We start from the raw sequence: 25858 nt of genomic DNA, 5'->3' as shown, positions 1-25858 counted from the left end.
TAGTCCAAAGCATGCATTTCATGCTTGTACATTTGTAAAGGATGCACTTAAATGTTTGCAAAGATCGGTCTTAACTTTTGAAAGTGAGTTTTCTGATGAAAATTCTTAACTGTTACAATGGTGACAAGACAAGAATGAACTGTGCTGTCAAAATTAAAGGATTTGTTAGGGAAAAATCTTCAAGTTAAAAATGAAACGACGTTTCCTTTTGCATAGGAAACGTACTGTTTCCAATAGCTAGAATTTAATGGAACTTTTTTCTGTCTGCTAGTTCTTCCTTATCCCCTCTTTTGAGTTACTGTTTGCGTGTCTTAAAGCTATGTCGTTTTGGTTTTTTAATGCTATTTATCAGCAGTATGGCACTAAGCAACGTGTCTTGTTGTTATGTGCTTTCAGAGGACTACGGGAGTATGCTGCTTGCAGAGGCTCTTCTGGAAGAATGTCTGAAGGAAAACTTTGCCAAACTGAAGGACTCCATTCCACTGACAGAGAAGAATGAGCCAAAACTGAGTGAAGCTAAACAGTATCTGACCAATATCTTAAGCAGAGGAAAACTACGAGTAAGTGGGCTCTGTTGTCGTAATTCTTGCTAACCGGATGCTTCTTTCATATGATTATTAGTCTGATACAAGGTGTTGGCATTGCCTGTTCATGTCCCTGTATGTACAGTGCTGTATTTACAGGTATTACTAATGGACTGGTAATTCAATACTCCTTTGCAGTGTCTTCTGTTGGGAGACTTGCTTTTTCATATGCAAACAAATTATGTGCTACAAGTACATATCCTGTTTATTTTTTTTATTAGAAAGAAGCAGGATAAATATTTAGGAATTCTCTGGGGTGGTGGGGCATGGCCGCATAATGGTGCTGTCAGGCTAGCACAGCTGAGTGACCTACTGCTGCTCCTGGTCTGAGGGGATTGTGTACACCTGGTCAGCTCCAGGTCAGAGGTAAAATGTGCCGCAAGCGCTGTCAGCCGCTTAAGGTTGTGGTGCGAGTCCAGGATTACAGCCTTGCATTGCTTTCAGTCTCTGCCAGAGAAGTTATGCTTTTATTTTATTTTGTGGTCTGGGTGCATGGTTGGTAGCTGCCTGCCAGCTCAGCTGCAGAGTTTTAGGAGTGTTTTAAGGCTCTGCCTCAATGGCTGCTGCTGTGTTGGTGTCCTTGGACACACAGTTGCATAACTGGCTTTAAAAAGACAATGAATTACAACACTCTGTTCCAGACTTGTATTACTTTTGGTCCTGAAACTTACAGGCTAGTTAGCTTGGAAGTGTATGTTACACTTCTATCATGTTATTTTCCAGGGAGCACATGTGCAGTGGCTCTTCTGCAGTTCCTTGTTCTTAACTTCTTGAAAGTCAGTGTATTTAAAAAGTAAAAAAGAGGGGGGAAGGAAGAGGAGTCCATCCAACCCTCTCTTTATAGTTTAGCACCAGTAACAGCCAGAACCGCTGAATTCTTCCAGTTCTTGGTGTTAAGTTTGGCTGCATGAATTGCTGTTGCTATTTTTTTGTTAGTGGTGACTTGGCTACTCATGCAGCATTGACCCTGCGTTGACTGCATGTATCAAAAAAAGAAGTATGATGGCTAGGAACCTTTTCATGCTTTTCAAAGCATAAAAAGGGTCTGAACGGATTTTACTGATTTTTATTTTTTTTTTTTAACACAGATTTGTATGCATGTTTTCAATCCTTAAGAAACCAAACAAATCTTAGAAATAGCAGGCATGCCTTCTGTTTTTCTACTTTTGCCTGAAAATTCTTGGAGAACTTAAGAAAACTTGGGAGCTTTCTTGCTCTTTAATTAAATGTACAGAGGAGAGAGGAGCACTTGACTAAAAAGTGATGCTTTCTGCCTAGTTTAAAAGCAGGGGACTTACTTGGTGTGTATGTAGGTAGTTCTGACAATGGCAGGCTTTTATCTGCTATCTGTGGCTGGTGAATCGAGTAGGTCAGCTGAAACCAAAGAGGTGGCTTGTAAGCTGTGTATTTCCAAACTGAGCTCCAAAGTAGTTGCCTGACCTTTGTTGCCTGCTGCTCTCATGAGCATAGCCGTAGGATCTCTGGGTACTCAAATCCTTCCTACTCTGGCCTGCAGAGCTAGCAATGTTGAGAGGAAAGCATTTTAAATCTGCTTAATCTGTTCTGAAGTACCTCATTCTTGCTGTCTGGTATTTTACCATGTAAACACTCTTCTCCTGTCCCCGCTCTGTTTCAGCCTAAGTATATGACAGAAGCTATGCTGATCCTAGGAAAGCTTCATTATGTGGAGGGATCCTACAGAGATGCCATCAGCATGTATGCAAAAGCAGGAATTGATGACCTTTCAACAAAAGATGAACCTCTGTACATGCTGCGTTTGGTAACTGAAGCCTTCGTTATTAAAGGTAAAGGACCATGTATGCATATTTGAAGTGTGCTGTGTTTAGGTTGAAGTTGAAGGTATTTCTCCAAGTGTTTTGATTGGAGCAGAGTTAGGGTAATGTTGTACGCTTAGAAAATCCTACTGGGTATGGTCTGTGTAGTTTAAACTTAAAGGCATTATGGAGTCTTAGTCCATGGTTTTTAAACTTGGCTGGCTTGTAAAGAAAAACTTGAAATTGGAAATCTTGTGGTAACTGTTGGCTCTAAGTCAGCAACACACTTGAGCTTGTGTATCCATTTTGGGGAAAACCTAAATCAAGCACTCAGCTGAATTGGGGCCTATGCTTTCTCTTAGAAAGAGTTCATCTACTTGTAAATTTTAATTATTTCTGTGAATTAAGCAAGGACAATGTTTCCAAGTTTTAAACTCTGGACTAATAGAACATGTGCTTTCAAAGCAGGCAGTATGTTTTTGCAATGCATGTCACACAGTATCAGACCTTATGTACAAACAGGAATCTCTCCTCCCCCTCGTAATTCTACAGACATTGCACTGTTCGAGAGATCCTAATAAAAACTGCCTCTATGGGTAGTGAAATTGCATCTCCTTTTTTGAGTGGGGGAAAGGAAGACCCTAGTCAGTTTTTGACTTGGCGGGGAAAAAAGATCAGTAATCTTCTCCTTCATTTGCTTTCAGTTCCTTTATAAATGTTGCTCAAGTACTGCTACCTATCTACTGCTTTCTACTCTTTTCAGCATGTCCACCAGCTAATTAGGTGAATGAGAACTCTGATGATCAGATACCTTCAACTGGTATGTAAAGAGTGAAACCAAATCAACCCAAAATACTGTTTGACTGGGCTGTTAGTATTACTGATAATAATTTGGGTGTTTCATGATCTCATATGGTCATTCTGCTTTTTTGAAAACCTGTTTGTGCTGCTTTGCTTGCTTTGATTTTGTTTTCTGTGGCAGTGGTTGAATCTGCTTAATTAATGAGCTTTTGTGGAGCAGGACTAATTTACTTGTAACTCGCACTAACACTTGCATGGCACAGAGGAGTGAGTAATTGCCAGTGCGTTCATAGCAGTGTATTTGAGAGCAACTATTGGTGCACTCCAGAGTCAGAAGGATGTGCACTGTCCTCACTGGGAACTGGATAAGGCCCTTGGTGAGGTGTGAATGTAATGATAAGGTTTGCATGAACACTGATGGAATAACACTGTTCCTGTAAGGCCTCTCCTGTGGTATCGACTACCTCACTTGCATATGAAGATATTGGGGGTGGAGGTGTTTGCCTCAGAGGATCAGGCTGTAATTTTTTTTTTCCCCATGTGATTTAGCGCACAATGTAAATACTGTGTTGCCCCTGTGTTTGTGTGTAAAAGGTAAGGAGCCCCTGCCAGAGGGGACAACCCCTGTGCTAGAACTACTGTGCAACTACTCTGTGCTAGTGCAACACAACCTCTGTGCTAGAACTACTATGCAACAGTAGTTCCACAGTTTTTTATCCTCAGTGATGATTATTTTCAGATTAGCCAAGATATCAAGGGTATAGTAAGTCACTCAGTATTCTACCAAAGTTTCTGACGGAGAAAAATCCAGCAGAGTGGATTGTCCAGCTGAGTTTGGAGAGGGCACTCACTGCTAGGATCACTGTTCCCCCATGCCATGTGCTCGACCTTCCAGTCTTAGACAAATAAGCCCTTAAATGTTAGAAATTTGTACAGGTAACTATGGCAATAGCAGTGTGGATTTAAATTTTCATTTCAAAACATGTCTGTCCAGGCTACCTCTGCAGGGCAAGTAACAGCACAGAGTTGAATTATTTAAAATTCATTTATACTTTATGCTAAAGATTTTTCTTATTCCCCTTTTTCATTTGGTATCTCTGCAGAAATTCTGTTGATCCCTACCATATTATTGCCTTTGGTTGAACTACTGTTAGCTTATGCAAGCTGAAACCTTCTTTAAAGACACTCTTGAACATCGATGGTAGTAAAATTTTTGCAGGAATCATTTAGGCAACAATCCAGAAAAGCCACAGTCCTGTCTTTATTTCAGGACAGAACTTAGGTTCCCTGCTTAATTTCTTATTCAGATTTTCAGTAATGGGAGAAAGCAGTTGGTTTAATAGATATCCCTGTTCATCCAGCATTAGTTAAACACCAGAACTTTGTATCACTTCTTAGTATAAACCTGAAACCACCTTGGTTTTGTGTAGCTAGTACTCCTGAGTTGTGCCTATATGCAGAATGGCAGTGTAGGTTCTCAAGCACTCAGGGTTATACTGGAAAGGTCATGGAGGAAAGAAAAGTCAAATCAAAGGCACTCACACTTACGCTTTTACTGTTTGAAACAAACAAAAATATAATGAGAAAGATACGGGATACACTGGGATGAGCTGCATAGATGAAGTCAGTGGTAGAAATGAAATGTGAACCAGCAAAACTGAGTTTGCTTTTTTTAGAGCACCTTTTGAGCTCCACAACACTGAAGGTTGGACATTGAGCTAAATCTCGGGGGTCTTCCTCTGAAGGTCCATAGCATGTAGTAGGTTCATATTATGGTAAGAAGCAATATGGATTTGCACCTATGTGACGGGACTGCAGAAGTTGAACAGGGAAAAAGTTTCTTGCTTGCCTTGCTCGTAGACTTCCACCCAAGGTGAGTATCAAGCAGTAGATGTTGAAGTTCTTTATAAACACGGGGGCTTGAGCAGTTGACAAGTCACAAGAGAAATGGCAGAGAGGGCAAGACTCTTCCAGTTTCTCAGCTGACTGCTTCTGCTTGTCGTGTTTCTAAATCCTCACGTTGTGAGGAGAGGAGAAGTTCTGTGGGCACTGTGAGTGGAGCTCTGGCAACAGTTTGTTTTTTCACAATGACTAATTTTAACCTCTATGGTTAGTTAATGGGTGATTGGTCTGTACTTGTCTCCTTCCTCCTCATCCTCGTGAAGTTAATTCCTCCTTAAAACCTCTGCTTAGTTCACAGTACTGCAGGTAATCTTTGATGCAAGCAGTTCTGTCTGTTGCATAAAACAGTATTAAGTAAGCAAACTTGCTGTCATTTTGCTTCTAGTTCTCTTGGGATGTGTTGTGGCTTTGTTACCTGGCACTGTCCATTTGAAACAAGCAAGCAAAAAAGACTTCAGGACAACATGTGTAACTGCCAGAGCCCATTGGTTTCCCTCTGGCTGTGCTTGCTGCAGAAACCCTGCAGAGATCTGTCTGCTTCCAGTGGATAAATCCTCTTGGTAGTAGGGTAGGTCACAACCTAAACCTTTGCAAAGCAAAGTGTAGCTCTAGCCAGGACTTCAGCATACCTAAATTTCAGTTTGTAGAAAGAGTCCGATGTTATTACAATGTTTGTTGCACATCCTTTCTTGCTGCACTGTGTGAGAGCATGCCGAGAGCTGTGTTAACTGAAGGAGACTGTTGCCATCCTGAGTGATGAAGGCTCAGGCAGGGCTGATGTGGTGTGTGGGTCCTGTCTTTGTAATGACTGAGAGGGTCTTTGGCTTGTGGTCAGGACGTGTGGCATCAGAGCTGCTGCAAGGCGAGTCAGCCCCGTGTGTCCGTCAGACCAGCTGTCAGGCCGGGCGCTGGACTTCCTCCACCTGGAGGGGGGTAGCCTGGAGATAGGTAGCTATCTAAATCTGTGCAGCGATGACATAGGATTGCAAATAGTATCTAGCTGGTTTTCTAGTGAGTTCAAGCTTTAACAGTCTCACTGCCTCTTTTTCTCCTTTTCTCCCAGTCCATCCTGCAGTAATTTTTGTGGTGTTATTGGTTGTTTTCAGCTTGGGGTGGGTTTAATTTGTGCAGCTCCAGTCTGAGCTCTGTACAGTCAGAAGTTGGCAGTTCTGGGGTGATTCATCACCTCTTCAAATGGCATCTGACGTGGATGAAGTGCATGGTATTGTACAATACAGCCTCCTCTTTGGCGACTGTGAGAGGAGGCTGTGGACTAACTTGTTCGTGGGTGTCTAAAGATGGGTGAGATGAATCCCTTGTAAATTTGTTTCTAAAAGGTTTTTTTAAAAACTTTAGGAAAGAGAGCCATTTTACCAAAAGGCTGCAGCGTGACCTCAGCCTTTCTAGACCTTAGAAAAATCCACATGGAAGAGAACAAGGCGATACTGTGTCTGTAAGAAGCCTTGATCATAGTCTGTGTTTTGTTATAACAAGTCCAACCACAAGTCAGACGTACAAGGAAATGAGACTTCGTTAGTTCAGTGGCTCGGAGCAATCTTCATTTTGTTCTTGAACCCATTTAAGTCACTTAAAGATGTTTAAGATGTGTAGTGTGACACTTCTGGAAAACCGTAAGATCATAAGAAACTCTGCTGGATTGAGCCACTGGTCTTTAGAGCGCTCCTAAGAGCTGTGAATGCTATTGCTGAAAGCAAAACCCCGAATCCACCACGTGAGGGTTTTGCCTGAGCTTGATAATGCTGGCCTGGAGCCTGCATCCAGGGTTCTGGGTTTAGTCCAGCTCTTTGTGGGTTTTTAGGGTTTTTTGTTTGTTCATTTTTAGGACAAACTGCTGATCTTACGGGTTTTCCTGTTTCTCTTATGGTTGTATCTTTTAAAACCTCAATGATAATGAGGTCAGTATTGCTTGGAAGTATATTGTTCTGCTTTCTCCCCATGTGAAATCTTTGTCTTGGGTTTGTAATACTGGAGGTGGTTTGTTTGGAGGTTATGGTGGTGTCCTGAAAGGAAAATGGTGATATCGCACAGAGATAATAAACCGACCTCTTACTCGGCTGGTTTGAAAATTACCCACTTGGTTTTAATCGTGATTTTAAATTGACCAACTGAAGCCTCAAGATTTGAATAATCTATTTTAAACTTCCTTTGTTCTTGTGCCACTTAATTTCTTATTTTGTTGGTTTGCAGAACTATTTAAAAACATGTAGGTTTGCATTCAGTAAACATAAGTCTGGTATTAAAATTGTTCATTCTAGCTAATCAGAGGATATATCACCCACTTGTTCATACACTTCATTGGAATCTTTAATTTTGACATTTGCTTGTGTGTCATTCATTTTCTAATATGGTTTTCTACAGGATGATTAATTTCCTAGGTGAGATTAGTATTCAGCTGCATTTGTTTGGAAATTAGAATAAAATATACAATTAAAGATAGCTTTATTGCGAAACTAAGTTCTGATAAGTCTGCTTTTTCCTCCTTTCTTTAAAGAATTTGATTAAGAAAATCATCTCAGTTAAATTAATTTCACTTGCTACAGACAATGTTTTAACTCTGTTTCTGAGTGTTAAAACTGGTAGATTTCTTGTTATGTGTGCATTTTTTTTTAATTTGTAGATTAAAATGGGAAAAACAAGCTTTCCTGTTTGGTTTTATTTAGTCAAAGCTTTGGTTCATCAGCTTTGAAAAGCTAATCATTGAACTAAATTAGTGGAGAGAACTGAAAGAGAGAAAGAAACTTGGGGTTTTTTTCTTGTTTTTTGTCCTCCCTGGAAGAGAGCACCTCTATTTTAAAGACTCATTTCCATACTTCATCAAACTCTTATTTCAGATCCTAAGCCAGTAACTTCTCCAGTTCAATTTTTTTACTAAATGCTACTGATCCCATAGTGCAAGTGTATATTCTGTTCAAACAATGTTAATGGGTTATTGTGTGTTACAGGCTTAACTTCAGCAGCCTTACTTTTAGAGTCCTTCTGAAAACAGAATTTCCAGTTAGCTTCTCTGGGATGAGATTTTTGTCCACTTATTTTTTGAGGAATGAGATGGCAATACCAAAACTACTGAGTGTACTGGAATACAAACTGTGTGGAATGATTTTGAGTGCCAGTAGTTTGAGCAATTTCAGGAACAGATAAACTGAGTTTGGAAACATTATGTGGCTTTGCAGGGTCCTAATTTATTTCATAATCTTCTTTTGAAAGTGAATTTATACTTCTAACTTCTTTTTGCAGGAAGTATTTTTAATTCAGGTCATGTTTTACAAACCTGTTAACAGGCTATACATGCACTTTCTGAACCTGCTCCTTATTTTGGAGGACATAACATTTTGCAAGGTGCGTTCTTCTTTTTCCAGACGAGCGTTTGGAATACTATTCTGCCTCTTGGATGCCAAAAAAACCTCCCTGTGGTTATGCATACTCTTGTACTTGGCATCTCTTCCACAGGCTGATTTTTAAGAGTTCTTGAGGTTCTCTAAGAAAAACTTTGCTGTAATACCTAAAAAGAGATAGTGTGGGGGGGATCTTACTATGTAAGGAGATACCTTGTCTCAGTTGACAAGACAAGTGTAGGAAATGGATTAATGGAAGGTTGATGGCATTTTTTCCATGTTCAAATAAATAACTTTCTTTATGTCCTCTGTGGGCACTAATGGGGGAAAGTAAAAGCATGCTGTAATTGCACACGTCAAGATAAGGATGATCCACTTCTGTATTATTGTTCAGTAGCCACATGACTACAAGGAAAATATCCAGATCTGTTAGTGGTAAAAGAGCTCTACCTCCCCTCCTTCCAGCACAACCAACGCTGCCTTTTTTTTCTGAGTTTTCATGCTGCCTGCATTGCTACTACTGACTGACATGGGGGCAACGTGCTATGATGTACCCATTTAGCAGAAATGAGCAGTAGGTTGTAAGGGGCAGGGAAAATCCTAAGAGCCTGAATTCTCTCCCTACCTCTCCCCATTAGTTTCAGTGTCAATTATTACGTCATTTAGGCACTGTTGACATCATGGTATATGCTTACTGTAGGCTTTTACTTGAGAGTCTAAATCTTCTCTACCCTAGTCATCCTGTTTAGACCAGGAGAGTTGTTACTTTCAAGTGTGCTGACTTTGCTGGGGCTCCAATTCATTACTGTCTGGAACCTGCCCGCCTTGTAAGCAACAATGCTGGCTGAGGCGCTTGCATTCCTTGTAGCGTAAAGGGGAGCAGCTAAGACTTTCCTAAAGACAGCACCAGCGTTCCTCGTAGTCTTTAGGAAAGTTTGTTGATTGTGATGAGCCAGAATTATACCGGGCACAAAGTTAAGAAGACAAAAGCATGGGTTTGGGTGAAGTTGTGGGAAAAATCATCTAAAACTTTGCTTTCACTTTTTTCATACAAATATATTGCTCTTGGGTGGTAATGGGCTTCATGAGGATGACTGACACTTGGCAGTATGCAGCTGTGTTAAACTAGATGTTGCTTTTGAGATGATACACTGGCTTGCAGTAGTCTCCTATTCCTTAACTGCTGTTTCTTCTACTTGGCAGCTACTCAGTGAAGTTACTTTCGCCAGTATTTTCAGCTGCTGCTGGGACTAAGTAGAACTGCAATGGAAGAAAAAATTTGTTTGCTTTTTCACTTTTTTTTTTTTAAAAAGGGTCTGTCAGGGGCAGGACACAAATTCCTTTATGTTGGAATCCTTCTCTGATGACTAAAAATGGGTGAGATTCATATCTCTGAGCATTGAGATCTGTGGGGAGATGGGTTGCTTTAAACAGAGCCTAAATAACAAAACTAGTTTTCTTGCCTGACCGTTAGGAAAATTGAGTCCCAGCCACAAGGATGTATGATGCAATATGACATTAGAAACTGAGTAACTGAGGGTAAGGCATTTTCTTGGCAGAACTTGTTTTCACTTCTGCTTGACAAAAACTACATCTTTTAAATGTTAATCCACATCAGAGAGAAAGAGACTTTGTTCTATGCCTGGTATACACTTCAAAGTGCTTGTGTTCACAGTTCTGCCAGCTAGACAGGAAGCATGCTGTTTATTCATGTTGGCATCACAGTAGCTGTCTGATAGGCAAAAGTCTCAGTTTGAGGATGCTGATAAAAGGGCCTAATATTAGTACGTCTTATTTGGGCTTTCATAATAGAAATTTAAGAGTTTGGAGTTGCTCTTATGTTGTGACAGTGATGACTTCGAAGCTGTTGCATGTTGGTGAATTGTGTGCCTCGGTGCTGCTGCTTTCCAGCTTGGATGTGAAAGAGTTGCCAGGCCTTGGCATTCTTGGTGCACTTAGGCTTCCTGTGGCAGCCGGGAAAGCAGGTTTTGCTGCTGCACTCCATGAGCTTTTCTCTGCTGTTGGATAGGGTAGTTTACTTTTTTCTTTGTTTGCATTTTACAAGTAGCTTGTTTAGCACAATCTGCTATGCACAAATGCAGCATGGGTGTGATTTTAGACTTCTGAGGAGAGTTAGCTGCAGGCCGCTAAATGCAAATAACTGAACTTTGGAAAGTGGAAAAAGAAAATAGTTTCTTGTTCCTTTTGTTAATGTGATTTGGTTTCTATGATGGTAAAGTTTTGTTAGTCTTCCACTCCCTTCTCCAGACACAATTGCAGGTGCTGGCTGCACACACACACACAAAACCTCCTCCACCTCCTGTACTATGATTTAGTTCTCTAAAGCTGTGGGGACAGCAGCATCAGGAGATACAAAAATAGTTTCACGTGCTTTTCTGAGGAAGGAGAACAAGGAGTGCACAATGTTTGCTTTTGTGTACCATTGTGTGGTAACATGAGACAACATGCTACGCTTATTTTCACTAAAAAACCAAATACGAATGTACTCTCGGGTGGCCTAAGCTAGAGGTAGCTTTTAGGTGGCTATGATGCTGTTCCCATGCTGGGGCTGTGTTGTGTAGCATGATATGTGTCCAGTGGCTATGGAAGTATTTCTGTCTGCTGGTTTACCTTGGAGTAAGCTCCTGACGTCTTTGACCACCTTTTACGTGTCAGGGGAACAAGCCTGTTAGTCCTCACAGGCTATGTCTGTTCTAAAAAATTTTAAGTGGAATTGGGTTGAGTGCTTGATACAAATCAGTGTAGTAAAATCTGAATTATCCTCCCCTCTTCTGCTTCCTGCTCCCAAAGTACATGTGAAGGTGGGGTAGTCCGGTTCAGTGTCTGTGACTGCAGCTGGAAGAGAACTTTCTCACTGTTGATGCTGCCTGGCAGTGATGCAGATGAGCTCAAGATGAATGAATCCCAATACTTGGTCATCAGCACTGTCTCTCTGCCTTGTGCCCCATCCACTTTTCATTTTTTCTTCTTCTGCTTCTGCCTGTTGTTTTTAGACCAAGGGAAAAAAAATTAATTCTTGCAGCATGCTGTGAAAGTTTATGGATGTGGATGATGTTGACGAAGACCTTTAGATGTGGGGCTGTAAGAGATTGCTGTTCTCCCCGTGTTTGCTGTGCCCCAGAGCATCGTTCCAGCAGAGGTATCTCCGTAACTGCTATCAGATGTGTCATGGAATGGAGGTGGCCTCTTGTATCAGGACAATTAATATCTTCTAGCAGTGGTCCCCAAAGTGGGGTGCGCGTGCCCCAGGGGGTGTACAAGGTGATCCATTGGGGTGCAGGAGAAAAATTTTGGAACTTCTATTTATATCTATTTTTTCTTTTTAAAAAAATTCATTAAAATCAAGCTTTATTAATGTATTGGATTGACAGTGGTGCCCTCACTCAGTCTGTATATCAGAGGGTCCCATGTCATGTACAGCCCATGAAGGGTCTTGTGGAAGAGTGGGTGTTCCACAGTGTGGAGAGGCTCACAGGGGCACCCTCGCTTGTTCATTTACTTCCAGTGTACTGCAGTTCACGCGTGCCTGGTTAAGTGGATTTATGTATTATGTTATCTAGTTTTAACTAAACTAACCCTCATGAAATAGACAAGTAGCTTAAAGATTCCTTCAAAGAAACTGCAGATTGCAGCGAATACTAATAACACAAGCACAAGTGAGCAATAAGAAAATGGCAGAGCTGACACTACTCTTAGCATGAGCTCTTCATCAGCCACATTACGAGGTAAAAGCAATGATGGTCTAATCAGATCTAATCAGCAATGTTTAAAGTCCAGTGATACTCAATTCAGTACTTTAAAAAATTTCATTAAACTTAATGATAAATTTTTTAGAAGCCTCTTCTGAGATTTCTTATGTGAGAGAAAAAGATGAAAAACCACATACCATTGGGGAAAGACTTGTTCTATCCTGCTGTGGCAAAATGGCTGAAATAATAGCAGAAGACAATATGGCAACAAACTAAAATGCGTTCCTTTGGAAGACACGTAGAAGACGTTGCCAAAGACTTGAAGAAAAAAGTATTAGAACAAATTACGTGGTGTGGGAGGTTCGCTGTACAGTTGCATGAAAGTACAAATGTTTCTAGTATGTCTCATCTTAAGGAGTTTGCTAGATTCTGGTCCAATAATGAAATACACTGAGAACTATTTAGCAGCAAAGTGGGACCCAGAAGTGCACAAAGTGCTATAGGATGTCATTAATGGGGTTAACTTTATAAGCACAAGACTTCTAAATAGAATCTTTACAATACTTTGTAATGAGATGGGGAGTGACCATGAAAATCTTTTGTACCACACCAAAGCTCACTGGTTGTCTCGTGGCAAAGTGCTTTAAAAAATTGTCAAACATGAGGATGAGTTATGCCTTTTTGCTTTTACAAAAAGTCAAGTGTTCTGAATTTTCTGAACTTCTCTGTGATGACAGGTGGCTGTCAGTAGCATGCTACCTAGCAGGTATTTTTGAAAAAATAAAAACATAAATATATAATAATACGTTGTAAAGCAGTGTGTGTACATAACTATATACATATGTTGGGTGTGCATGCTCAATAACTTTTTTTAACTCCCGGGGTGTATGATCAAAAAAGTTTGGAGACCACTGTATTACAGGTTAAAGCTAAGGTTCAAAGATCTGCCATGAAGCTTAAGAGCAGCCAGCTCATAGGCAGCAGGTCTTGATATGCTCAGGAAAATGAGCATCTTTGGATTAAGAGTGCTGATTTCTGCCATGCAGTAAGATATGCAGTATGATGCAGAGCCTACGTGGCATTGATCAGGGGTAGGTGACTGAGGTTGCATCTCGGGGGAGTACTTGCCACCTTCTGGTTTCACAGCCACTCAATCAAAAAGCTGTCCTAGTTTTAACAGTCAGCTTTCGCTGTAATTACAAGTCTAACCAGATAGAGTCCTTCATTTCAAAATAATTGGAGTAACATTGTTAGCATTGGTTTATTGCATCTAGTGGGAAGGCTGGGAGTAGGGGTCTTGAGTTCTGCTTCGATACAGCTAAGCAGCCTTGCGCAGGTTGCTTAAAATTATCTGAAGACCTCTTCCCCACAAGTCCCTAAGTGGGGAATGAAGCCCGAAAATTTATTTAGGGTTACTGGAATTTCCTGCTTTTCTACCTTTGAGACTTTTACATGAAAAATACCTCAAGATTGTAATGGATTGCTCTGAATATACTGGGCTGTTGTGTAGCAATAATCGTGTATAATAGGAAGAAATGGTGAAAGAAGTTTGTGCAGCTTTCTTGCAAAACAAAACTTCTCTCCTCCTCCCTGCCTTTCATGAGGTGCAGTATGAATGAATGTGTTCAAAACCAAGGGCTTCTAGGCCTTTCTTCCCCTCTTCTTCTATTTGCATTGCAAATACATCCTGTTGAAAAACCATAGCTCAATTGCTGGGGAGATAAGTGTCAAGACCCATGATGTGAATTATGTAAACTGCTGTGAATTGTGGCAGAAATAATGCATAGTGCAGGGTCTTGCCTATGTCAACCTAATCCCGACTACTGCTTTGGCTTGTTGAGGTCCAGGCTGTTTTGCTTTCCCAAGACATTGTAATGTCATAGGTTGCTTGGGAGCTGTGATCTTAAGTTCAAACCTTAGCCACAGGGCAGGCTGGTCATAATACCATCTCTAAAATGGTTTGGTTGTGCTTTTGCATTTTGTCTTTGAGAAGTGTTTAGTATTCTGCTGAACTTTGAGTATTCAGTGTGCATGTGTATGTGTTTGAAGAGCTAGTCTTAAAAATAGTCTTGTTTCAATGCTAATTAATTTTCTAGAGCCATACTTCTGAACTAGGCTGAAGGCTGTATGCTAGAAATGAAGTGTACCCTCCCCTCGGGGACAGCTACCTGGAATGACCTGGCGTTTGCCACAGAGTGAGAATGTGCACACAGCCAGTTTCCTTGCAGCGGTTGCCATGCAAAACGTTCACACCTGGCTTACCTCAAGACAAATTACTTATCTCCCTGTAGCTAGAGTAAAACTATTGCATGCACTTAGCTTAGCAGCATGCTGGCTTCTGGCCAGGATGACCTGTCTGCGCGGCACAGGAGCATAGGTGCTGTAGCCTTGCTCTGCAGATTGGGGCTGATGCTGTTGGCAGGGCTGTAAGTTCCACCCTAAGGTGTCTTTTGCTTCAAGTTGCCTTAGCTGTGTTCAACACGAGTGTAGCACCAGGACACAAGAGGTAGGCTTCACGCTCTGTGTGCTGCTGTGTTTCTTTGAGTCCTTCCTTAGATTGCCAGGTAGCTCTGATGCTCCTGGGCTATGGGGTTTTAGCAGCTGCAGGCTAACGCTGTTGGTGAAAGTGGTGTGCTGCTGCTGACCCTGAATTCTTGGACCTATGAACCCACCATTCCCCAGTTGTGTAAATTCATCCAAAAACAGGAGGCTGGAAGTCTGTGTAAAAAGGAAAATGAAAAGAACCTATGGGTGGATTGGTATATTTCTCCTACTTGGAAGAAGGAATGCTGCTATTTGGTGAACGAGTTTACGAACTGGAGGAAAAGAAGAAAGCCACCTTAGCCTCCTCTTCTCCCTAGTGGTTGTGCAGTCTCCATCTATGTGCTGAGGCTTTCAAGACCAGTCTGGGTAACACCCTGAGCTGGCCCTGCTTTTAGCAGAAAGTTGGACTGTGGACCTCCTGGGATCCCTTGCAGTATGAATTTTCATCTTGTTTATGTTGCTGAGAATCTGATACCGCATGTCCATGTGCACATGTATGTTCCAGTTCTGGTAGTAACATCACCTCAGAGCATTGGAGCTACATGATATGTTGTCTTCCCTTGGCAAAGACTGAGTGAGATGAAAGTGGAAATAAGCCTTCATAAAATCTCCCCTTTCAGGTTTCCATAAATGAGAGCAGTGCATTTCAGCTCTAGGAAGAAATTAGTTCAGTGACAAACTGAACCTTATGGGTTTGGTTTTTTTCTGACATAAATGCAGATTAGCTTTAGAAGGGGAGAAGAAGGGGGCAAAGGTTATAGAGAGATCAAGAGCCAGAGATGAATCGTTGGGAGAGCTAGAGGAGGTGAATGGAAGCCTTATCTTTATGCAGGAAAGAAAAGCAGCGTTTCTATACATAGAAAGCTACTGCCTCTGAAGTGGGTAGAAAGAGTTTGTTCTTTTAAAAAGGGTAATCTGGAAACATGTCTCTCTTTAAATCTTGAGCTTGGGCCATACTCTATTCGAAATCTGTATCTTCACTATATAAAACGTTCTTATGATATATATGTATGTATATATTTAAATTTGGGCACCCGATTCATATGAGAAAAATCTTAGCATAGGTAAGTTATAAGTTGGTATTATCTTACCATAACTGGTTGTGAAAAATACCCAAGTCCCTGTACCTTAACCAGCTACCAAGAGTGCTGTTTTGCTTTCCCAAGACATTGTAATGTAATAGGTTGCTTGGGAGCTGTGATCTTAACTTCAAACCTTAGCCACAGGGCAGGCTGGTCATAATACCATCTCTAAAATGGTTTGGTTGTGCTTTTGCATTTTGTCTTTGAGAAGTGTTTAGTATTCTGCTGGACTTTTGAGTATTCAGTGTGCATGTATATATGTTTGAAGAGCTAGTCTTAAAAATAGTCTTGTTTCAATGCTAATTAATTTTCTAGAGCCATACTTCTGAACTAGGCTGAAGGCTGTATGCTAGAAATGAAGTGTACCCTCCCCTTGGGGACAGCTACCTGGAATGACCTGGCGTTTGCCACAGAGTGAGAATGTGCACACAGCCAGTTTCCTTGCAGCGGTTGCCATGCAAAACGTTCACACCTGGCTTACCTCAAGACAAATTACTTATCTCCCTGTAGCTAGAGTAAAACTATTGCATGCACTTAGCTTAGCAGCATGCTGGCTTCTGGCCAGGATGACCTGTCTGCGCGGCACAGGAGCATAGGTGCTGTAGCCTTGCTCTGCAGATTGGGGCTGATGCTGTTGGCAGGGCTGTAAGTTCCACCCTAAGGTGTCTTTTGCTTCAAGTTGCCTTAGCTGTGTTCAACACGAGTGTAGCACCAGGACACAAGAGGTAGGCTTCACGCTCTGTGTGCTGCTGTGTTTCTTTGAGTCCTTCCTTAGATTGCCAGGTAGCTCTGATGCTCCTGGGCTATGGGGTTTTAGCAGCTGCAGGCTAACGCTGTTGGTGAAAGTAGTGTGCTGCTGCTGACCCTGAATTCTTGGACCTATGAACCCACCATTCCCCAGTTGTGTAAATTCATCCAAATACAGGAGGCCGGAAGTCTGTGTAAAAAGGAAAATGAAAAGAACCTATGAGTGGATTGGTATATTTCTCCTACTTGGAAGAGCTAACGCTGTTGGTGAAAGTAGTGTGCTGCTGCTGACCCTGAATTCTTGGACCTATGAACCCACCATTCCCCAGTTGTGTAAATTCATCCAAATACAGGAGGCCGGAAGTCTGTGTAAAAAGGAAAATGAAAAGAACCTATGAGTGGATTGGTATATTTCTCCTACTTGGAAGAAGGAATGCTGCTATTTGGTGAACGAGTTTACGAACTGGAGGAAAAGAAGAAAGCCACCTTAGCCTCCTCTTCTCCCTAGTGGTTGTGCAGTCTCCATCTATGTGCTGAGGCTTTCAAGACCAGTCTGGGTAACACCCTGAGCTGGCCCTGCTTTTAGCAGAAAGTTGGACTGTGTACCTCCTGGGATCCCTTGCAGTATGAATTTTCATCTTGTTTATGTTGCTGAGAATCTGATACCGCATGTCCATGTGCACATGTATGTTCCAGTTCTGGTAGTAACATCACCTCAGAGCATTGGAGCTACAGGATATGTTGTCTTCCCTTGGCAAAGACTGAGTGAGATGAAAGTGGAAATAAGCCTTCATAAAATCTCCCCTTTCAGGTTTCCATAAATGAGAGCAGTGCATTTCAGCTCTAGGAAGAAATTAGTTCAGTGACAAACTGAACCTTATGGGTTTGGTTTTTTTCTGACATAAATGCAGATTAGCTTTAGAAGGGGAGAAGAAGGGGGCAAAGGTTATAGAGAGATCAAGAGCCAGAGATGAATCGTTGGGAGAGCTAGAGGAGGTGAATGGAAGCCTTATCTTTATGCAGGAAAGAAAAGCAGCGTTTCTATACATAGAAAGCTACTGCCTCTGAAGTGGGTAGAAAGAGTTTGTTCTTTTAAAAAGGATAATCTGGAAACACGTCTCTCTTTAAATCTTGAGCTTGGGCCATACTCTATTCAAAATCTGTATCTTCACTATATAAAAAGTTCTTATGATATATATGTATGTATATATTTAAATTTGGGCACCCGATTCATATGAGAAAAATCTTAGCATAGGTAAGTTATAAGTTGGTATTATCTTACCATAACTGGTTGTGAAAAATACCCAAGTCCCTGTACCTTAACCAGCTACCAAGAAAGCATATGGCTTTATGCTTTACTCAGAAGCTAATTCTGTCTTAGCAAGAGCTACGCTTTTCTTGCTAAATCCAATGTGGAAGTAGCATGCACTTTTGTGGCTTTCTGACACTTTTTGGGAACTGAGTTGAATTTAAAATGTATATTGTGCTGCAGTTTTTCCTGTGCTGATAACTGGGGGATGGAGAAGAGTTAGTGGAATTTGTGCTCTCCGGACTGGAGGGCTTGTAAGCAGTCTTGTCCAACTGCACCTTGAGCAAATCTGTAATTGTTGGGGCTTTGCACTGTGAGAACTGAATTGGTGGCTGTAAGAGTAGGGAACTTCTGTTGTTATTCTTCGGTTCTTCACTTTGTCTACTGGATTTGCAGTCTGCTTGCTCTAATTTTTCTTTTCGTTGCATTTCTGTGGTGGGGAAGAATAGCCCTGTTTGGATTTTGAAGAAGATTTTGTACTCTGATGACATCAGGTCAGTGTGTATGGTATTAGCAGAAAGAACCATGACTAATGTTGTGTCATGTGGGTCATTTTTCCTTCTTGCCCATTACAAGTAGAAAACTGTGCAATGTAGCATAATATCTGTTTTAATACACTGTATATTGCTCTGTACTTACTGTGGCAAGAAACCTTTTTGGAGACGTTTGTTCTGCTGTCTCTGATCAGCCCCAGCTCTGTTTTTCTGACCGCGTGGATGGGCATGTTTGTTGTCAGTACTCAGTGCTGACAAAGGCTGCTTGCTTTCCTCCCCCATGTCAGAGCTTAGAGATAGTAGCTCCTTGCGGTGGGCTGTAGCACGTATGTAAATGGCTCTTTGTCAGCCTGTTCGCTCTGTGTGACATCTCCCACGATAACCACCCCCACTTTGCACTTAGGGGGATGGTGACTCTGAAATGCAACACTTAAAATTTTTTTTTTCAATTAAGGGGAATGACTAGAAATTCAGAGGTAGATAAAACTGAGGCAGATCTAAGAAGAATATTTGCAGGCTGATTGTTCTAGCTTCAGCACTGGATGGTTTCTTTATCTGTATAGAGAGTTAACATCCTCTTTTCCCCTTCATTACATAGCAACAGGGTTAGGAAATAGAAGCTTTGAAATAATAGGAAAACAAGCCATGATATAAAGCCAGAGACTTTGTAGATGGACTAGAAGACAAAAATCTGTCGTATGTTGGATGTTGTACAAGGTGTATGTCAGTAGAAAGGAGAGAACACAGAATGGGCATTAGTTAAAAGCAGCAAAATGATCATCGTCCCTGTCCCCCACACAGTCTGAAGTAAATCCACTACCTCTGCTCTACTCTGGTCAAGAGTTTCAAAGGTGAAAGGTACTAACGTATGTTCATCCAAGATAGAGGTCCTTGAGGGAATGTGCCGTGCACTTCTGACTTGGCAGAAGGAGTGGGGAGCCACCTCCCAAGCTTGCACCAGTGGGGCATCTTCTCAACCCACTGAACTGATTGTGTCTGGCTCAAATGTAAGACACGAGATAGGGAAACTCCTAGCAGAGTAACCAAGGGGACAAAACAGAAACATTGAACATGAGAAGTAAACAAAGCTAAGACTGCCTAGGAACCTCAGGCTCCTCCAGCATGAGCGCTCGTACTGCGTCATTCATAATGGGAAAACCTGGCTCCCTGTTGCCACCTCACAGTGGCTTGTTGTCAGACTCCTGAAATGAGCTGCGCTGAGGTGCTGTGCCTCCCGGATTGCAGGGGCCCAAGAAAGCGAGGCTCCTGGTATGTGCAGTGGCTCCTCATGTGGAGCAGAATCCTTTGCCATATGCTGCAGCAGTTTAAATCGCTTCCTTGGAGAGGCTGTCCAGACAGCTGAACTCTTTCTTCTTTCATCACCTCTGTGGATCTGTGTCAGGAACACTAGGATTTTGTTACATCTTACACATTTTTCATTGGTATTAGGGAATATTGTTACATAAAATTTATTGGGAAACGTGCTGAACTTTTTACAACCTGTGTTGGGCTACTGGACATCAGTGCAGTTGTGTTTGATGTAGAAGATCTGAGTTTCCAAGCAGTGGTGTATTGTAGAGATCCAACAGGGCATAAGAACCTACACTGATAAGAGTAAAATTGATATGTGGATGTGTAGCCTTTCCAAATAGATTTAGAGGTATAAAGGATGTCATAGTGTGATGCCAGACAAGGATCTGATAATAAAAGATTTTCATGTAGGGACAATAGCTGTGGGTCTTCAATTAACATGCTCTTTGTTTGTAAGTGGGGTTGGATGATGATACAAGAAAGAGTTTTAGTAGTACAAAACCCAAGGTTTTTTCCTTTCTTTGGAAAAGAGGGTGATCTTGTGGTTAAGAGTTCCTTGTGCCTTGCCAAGAGCTTGCTGTGTGTCCATGTGCAATTTGCATGTGCTCAGATTTTTCAAGAGAGGCCTCAGATTTTCCAGCTTTGTTTTGGTATAATTTTCCAGTTTTTTTTTTTTTCCCCTCAAAACTGCTGCTTATTGGAAGCTTCACTTGGAATAGTGGATGCTTAGAAATTCTCAAATCCAGTGCCAGGGTGTTTCTGAAACAGCACTTGCGTTGAAGCACCCAAAATTTATAGCCGTCTTTGGAAATATAGGCCTTAATTTCTCTGTTTGCTCATCCCTACCACAGGGATCATATGTCCTTTCTTCATGAAGTGTTTGAAAGGCACTGTAGAAGTGTGCAGTGGCACTGTGTGTTACAGCAGCATGACAAAAATGCCTTGCATGTGTAGGACTTATATTTTCCTGGGGGTCTTTTCCTGAAAGTCACTAAAACAAGGGGGAACCCACCTATGGAAAAACTTTCCTGTCAGCTGGTAAATGAAGGAATAACACGGCCATGCTGCTGTTGGTGGGCTCCAGTTAAAGAAGGTGTTGCCATTTTGCAGGTCTCTCACTGGAGCGCTCAACCAACTCAATCGCCTCACGTGCTCGAATGTGTGAAAGGGAGGAGGAAGTCATGGCTTGTTTTGAGACGGCGTGTGTCATTGCCCAGGTGTACTTGCAGGAGCTTGAAAAGGTAAGAAGAAATGTGCTCAGGGTGTTAGCCGGTGGCCTGGGTGGAATTTCCAGGGTTTTGACAGCAAAAATGATGGGGAAGTGCCAAGTGATCATAGACAATAAGGAGTATGAGAACAAGTTGGAAGGAGTGAGGTGTCTCAGTATAAGCAGTTGCAAAACAGCAGTTTATCTGGTCTCTGTCACAGTTTCCTCTGACAATGAGGTCTGGAAACAAGTTTTGCCTGTGGTGAAGCACTGAATACTTCAGATATGCTCAGGTTATATCTCAAGTTTAGCTGTTACTAAAGAGGGACGACAAACTTTGCGTAGCAAATGCCAGCATGAAGGAACCCGAGACACTTTACATATCTGCCGTGTAAATGATACACAGTAGTGGATATTGAGATATCCCTAACGAGCTGACAGTAACCTTTTCGGGTCAGCCATAGCAGTTTAACTGCCAGTGCTTCACCTTCTCCAAGTGAAACTGGAGGAACCTAGATCATTAGTAGCAAGTAACTGCTTAGTCAGTGGTTGGCTAGGATGCTGAGTAAGATGAGTACTGAGCCTTCCACTGAGCTGTAATACATGCCACTGATTTGCTGGGCACGTGCTTAGTGGTCTCTGTCTCTGTAACTTTGCCTACCTGAGTTTAACAGGGCACACCATGCACGTCCATGCCCTTCCTTTGCCACGCATTGTGCTTGACACCAGCAGCACTGATGGCAAATGCATGTCACCTGTTCTGTAACTTAACGGCCTTTGACCTTCAGACCAGATACTTTTGCTCTTCTCGGCAGCAAAGGTGTATGTCTGTTCCAGGTTTTGGTTTTAATTGCATTAAAAGAAGAAAAAAATGAGCTTAGTGCATATATAAGAATTCGTTAAGAAAGCGAGCTAACAAGTTGTCTGCTCTGTTTCTTTGTAGGAAAAAGCTGAATGGCTTTTTTATTTAAAATTATGTACTGTCCTTTCCTTGTGGAAGGACGAGTTTCTGCCAGTACTGGGCACTGTAAATGATTTTACTGACAGTTTGCGTCTTCAAAGAAGGGAAAGAACTTCAACTGTAATTCTCATTCATCTTCTGGACACAGAGACAAGGATGCAGGGTTACTGATAGATGTACTAAAAGTCCATAGGCCTTCTCCAGTCCTGGATGTAAAACCCTGCTTTGGAGAGTCCACGCAGGGCAACTTTCAGCAATGAAAGCTGTTTGCTACCAGTAAGGAAGCGAAAGCAAGAAGGGTTTGATAGGAGAAACAGAGGAAAAGCTAAGATTCTTCCATCAGGACTCCTGATGGCTTAGTAACTCGTAACAAATATTTGTTACATTAAGCTAGCCGTATCTACTCAAACACTGCATTAATATTTCTGTGCAAGATGCTGGATCTGTGTGGTTGGAGTGGTACTCCAGAAGCCCTTGGTATTAATGTATAGCCTTCTACTTAGTTTATTAAAGGTTGCAAAGTAATAAGGGATGGTGTTTCAAAACTCATATTGCATGCAGAATATTTCATGGAAGTCACTGTATAGTTTATTTTAAAGTTGACTTTGAAAGGTTTTTGAATAGCTAATGAAGGTAACTTTTCAAGTAGTCTGAGGAGGAATCTGATAGCAGAAGCTAACACGTTATTGTTGGGGATGTCTCTGGCTCATGAGGAACTGGCTAGTTCAAATAGTTGTCTGTAATCCCAGGTATTTCCTTCCTCCCCTCACAGACCTTAAACAACACACATTCAAGGAGTATCAAGGGCAGCAACATGACTTACTCTGAGTTTGAACTTTCCTACTTCCTGGAAGCAGCTCTACAGAGTGCCTACGTGACTCATTTAAAGAAGGGGTAGGTGGATGCAGATGTTAATAAAAATAGATAATGTTGCACGTTTTGTCTCAGAAAGATGAAGGCTTATTTCTTTGTATGTGTTCTGTTGTGACTCTCTTGCTGCTGACTCATCTCAAGTCCCCTCGGTGTCCTTCCCTCCCTCCTATTTGTCTCTCTGTGTCTCTCTTAAGAGTCCTAAGCCTCGTTTTTCCAGACCCACAAGTAGGGTGGAGCAGAACAATTTTGTTGTCTTGACTCAGCTCTGTTCCCTGTGGAGACAAGGAGAGTTTGACGGTAAAGAGAGAGTGGAATTTACACTGCTGTGTGCTTTTAAAATGTTCAGCCACAGGGGGCCTGGTTTAGAGCTCAGTGAAGTCTTAAGGGTAGTTTCTTTCATTTATTTGTTTGTTTATTTAAGGTCTTAAATGTCCTGATCAATACCCCAAATCTGTGCGGGAGAATGCATGTGGGAACAGTGCTGCTCCAGGGTGTTTATTATGCCTCTGAAATACAGCTCCCAGTGAACCTTGGAAGGGCGAGAGGAGTTGGTATCTGGAAGCCTACAGTGAATTTCACCTGAGGAAAACCACCTCAAGAACAATAAAAAAAGACATTGTAAATGCCCACTTCTAAAGGCCATCGGTGAGGGCACACTGTTCCCTAAAACAGGCTGTGTCTTCAAAACATAATCAACTCCGTTCAGCTGATGGAGAGATTGCCATGTAGGGAGAGTGTCTCTTCACCATGTGTAAACAGTACTTGTAAGAATCCATCCTTCCCTAGTCCTGTTCTTGCACCATATCATCCCATTTGTTCTCAAGGAATTGGATACTGAATTTCTTACTGCTCTGTGTAATACTGGTCAAAGTTTTGTAAACTTTTTTAAGCAAACCATCTTCGAAAGTATTTCATTTTGGCTGTTCTTTTTACCTTCACGGCCAGTCAAAGATATTTTCTCTCATTTTCTTCACTCCTCCTTTTCCTGCTAAGTAAAATGGAGACGAAAGTGAAAAAAGAGGGGAGATAGAAAGGAAGAAAACTAGAAAAAAAAATCCCAGCAAAATTAAGTTTAAATTCTTCTGTAGAAATTTGATACCATTTTTTGACTGTTGGAGGAAGCATTGCTTCTTGTTTAGGGCTTTTTTGCTAGTTTTTTATCCCCCAAGAATGACTTTAAATGTAACTGTGAATAGCCTCTGTGTTCCCCATTCTTTCATTAAAAGCTTGCATGTACAGTGAAGCTGTACTCGTAAGCATACCCATGAGAGGTGCCTTCGGGTAAGCCTTGTTTAACCCAAAGGCTTACAAATACACAAAGCCCAAATGTTGTGAAATGACCCCTTTAGTCAGGTGAGTAAAAGTTTATGTGTAAAGAAAGCATGGACTTGTAAGTATAAGGTATAGTCTCAGTATCACCTTGGCAGTAGGGGACAGGCATGTGGTTTTCCCAGGTGAGTTAGTGGTTGACCAGTGTGTGCTTTCCTAGCCTTTTGCCATTCTCATGGTGAACAAAAAGCTCAGGTCTTGCCAGTAAGCTCATTAACTATGTAATAAAATAAAATCTCATTCAGAACATATGGCACTGATGTCCTCTAGGTACCTTTTGAATATCAAACTCACTCATGTTCATTTTATTCAGCAATGTTTTAAATTCAGTCTTCCTCAGTTCAATTATATCCAGTGGGTTGTTTTAGCTATTACTGTGGGCCCTGCTTACTCCCTTCCCACATTATTTTAATGACAGACTAAAAAAGAAACCAACCACTCAAAAAAACCAAACAAAAAACCCACAACCCACAAAAAAACCCTACAGGAAAACAATTTGGAATCAAAATACATGTGTGAATTAAGCAGTGCTTTGATTATAAGCTGAATTGCTGCAATAGCAGCAAAATGTTCTCTATAGCTGTCTCCTGATGAAAGAGCATCCCAGTCGGTGCAATGGAGCTCCCGTGGCTGGGACGGGAGCGGAGCCCCACGCGCTCCTCACCTCCTCCAGTGCAAGTGAGAAAAAACAGCCAGGGAAATGAAAGGTCCAGTGGGGGGGAAAGGAGCCCAGTGGGACTCCACAGCTTGTCTCTGCTGTCCCAGCTGGTATTAATGTGTGGTTTCTGCCACGAGAGGGCATAAGCGGCATTGGGATATATTAAAGAAAGAGGAGGGAAGTGGGAAGAAGCTTTTTAGGGTGCTTCATGTGTATAATAAATTTCTCCACCTGATACTGAACAGCTCAAAGACACGTTTTTGTTCTCCTTATTGCTTCCGGCGTGTTCAGGTAGGAAATAAGCCTTGGATGATGAATGCTCAAGCTGGCAGGGGGGTAGGTCCTATCAGGATGTCCTTTCCCAGCAGCACATGTGTACAAAAGAAATAGCGAGTGCTTTCTTCTTATCCCTCAGCTTTTCTGCCTGGCGAGACATGAGTGGTGGTGTCCTGCTGGCAGGAACAGGCATGTTTCTCTCAGAGCATGGTCAGGGATGCCCTTTCCTCTTGCAGCGTGCAGTGGAAAGAAGGCACCAGTACAAAACAAAGGTCCAGTTTCCGTTTCAGATGTTGAGCCACCAGCTGTAAGGACCAGCAAGTCTTGCAGCTGTGGAAGTCCCAGATGCTTTTAACAAGACGTTAACTTAAAAATACTGTGTTTCTGAAGACATGTTTCCTGCAGTTGTTTGCCCTGCTGCATCCCAAGAAAACTTTCTTTTATTCTTCCAGTGAGCAATGTTGGTAGAGTGCACTGGAGGGAAGAGGGGCCCAAGAAAGCTGGGTAATATTCAAGGATCACCTCCTTCAAGCTCAGGAGCGATGCATCCCAACAAAGAGGAAGTCAGGCAGAAACGCCAGGAGGCCTGCATGGACGAACAAGGAGCTCCTGGACAAACTCCAACACAAAAAGGAAGCCTACAGAGGGTGGAAGCAAGGACAGGTAGCCTGGGAGGAATACAGAGACATTGTCCGAGCAGCCAGGGATCAGGTTAGGAAAGCTAAAGCCCTGAGAGAATTGAATCTGGCCAGGGACATCAAGGGCAACAAGAAAAGATTCCATAGGTACGTTGGGGATAAAAGGAAGATGAGGGAAAACGTGGGCCCTCTCCGGAACGAAATAGGAGACCTGGTTACCCGGGACATGGAGAAGGTGGAGGTACTCAATGACTTTTTTGCCTCAATCTTCACCGGCAAGTGCTTGAGCCTCACCACCCAAGCC

General features: G+C 42.0%; 1 protein-coding gene across 1 annotated transcript in view; it reads left to right on the top strand.

Annotated features, from left to right (window-relative positions):
- Positions 1-410: 410 nt before the first annotated feature.
- Positions 411-25858, top strand: part of TTC7A (tetratricopeptide repeat domain 7A) — a 179482-nt gene continuing 154034 nt past the window's right edge. Inside the window, exons 1-4 of the mRNA XM_009320910.1 lie at positions 411-560; positions 2221-2389; positions 20723-20853; positions 22553-22674. Coding sequence (XP_009319185.1) covers positions 411-560; positions 2221-2389; positions 20723-20853; positions 22553-22674 — 572 coding nt within the window. The remainder of the gene's footprint in view (positions 561-2220; positions 2390-20722; positions 20854-22552; positions 22675-25858) is intronic.

The sequence above is a fragment of the Pygoscelis adeliae genome, unplaced genomic scaffold (genome assembly GCF_000699105.1).
Source record: "Pygoscelis adeliae isolate BGI_AS28 unplaced genomic scaffold, ASM69910v1 Scaffold233, whole genome shotgun sequence".
In the NCBI taxonomy this organism is placed as follows: domain Eukaryota; kingdom Metazoa; phylum Chordata; class Aves; order Sphenisciformes; family Spheniscidae; genus Pygoscelis; species Pygoscelis adeliae.
Note: the sequence above shows the minus strand (reverse complement) of the source record. Positions and strands in the feature narration are given on the sequence as shown.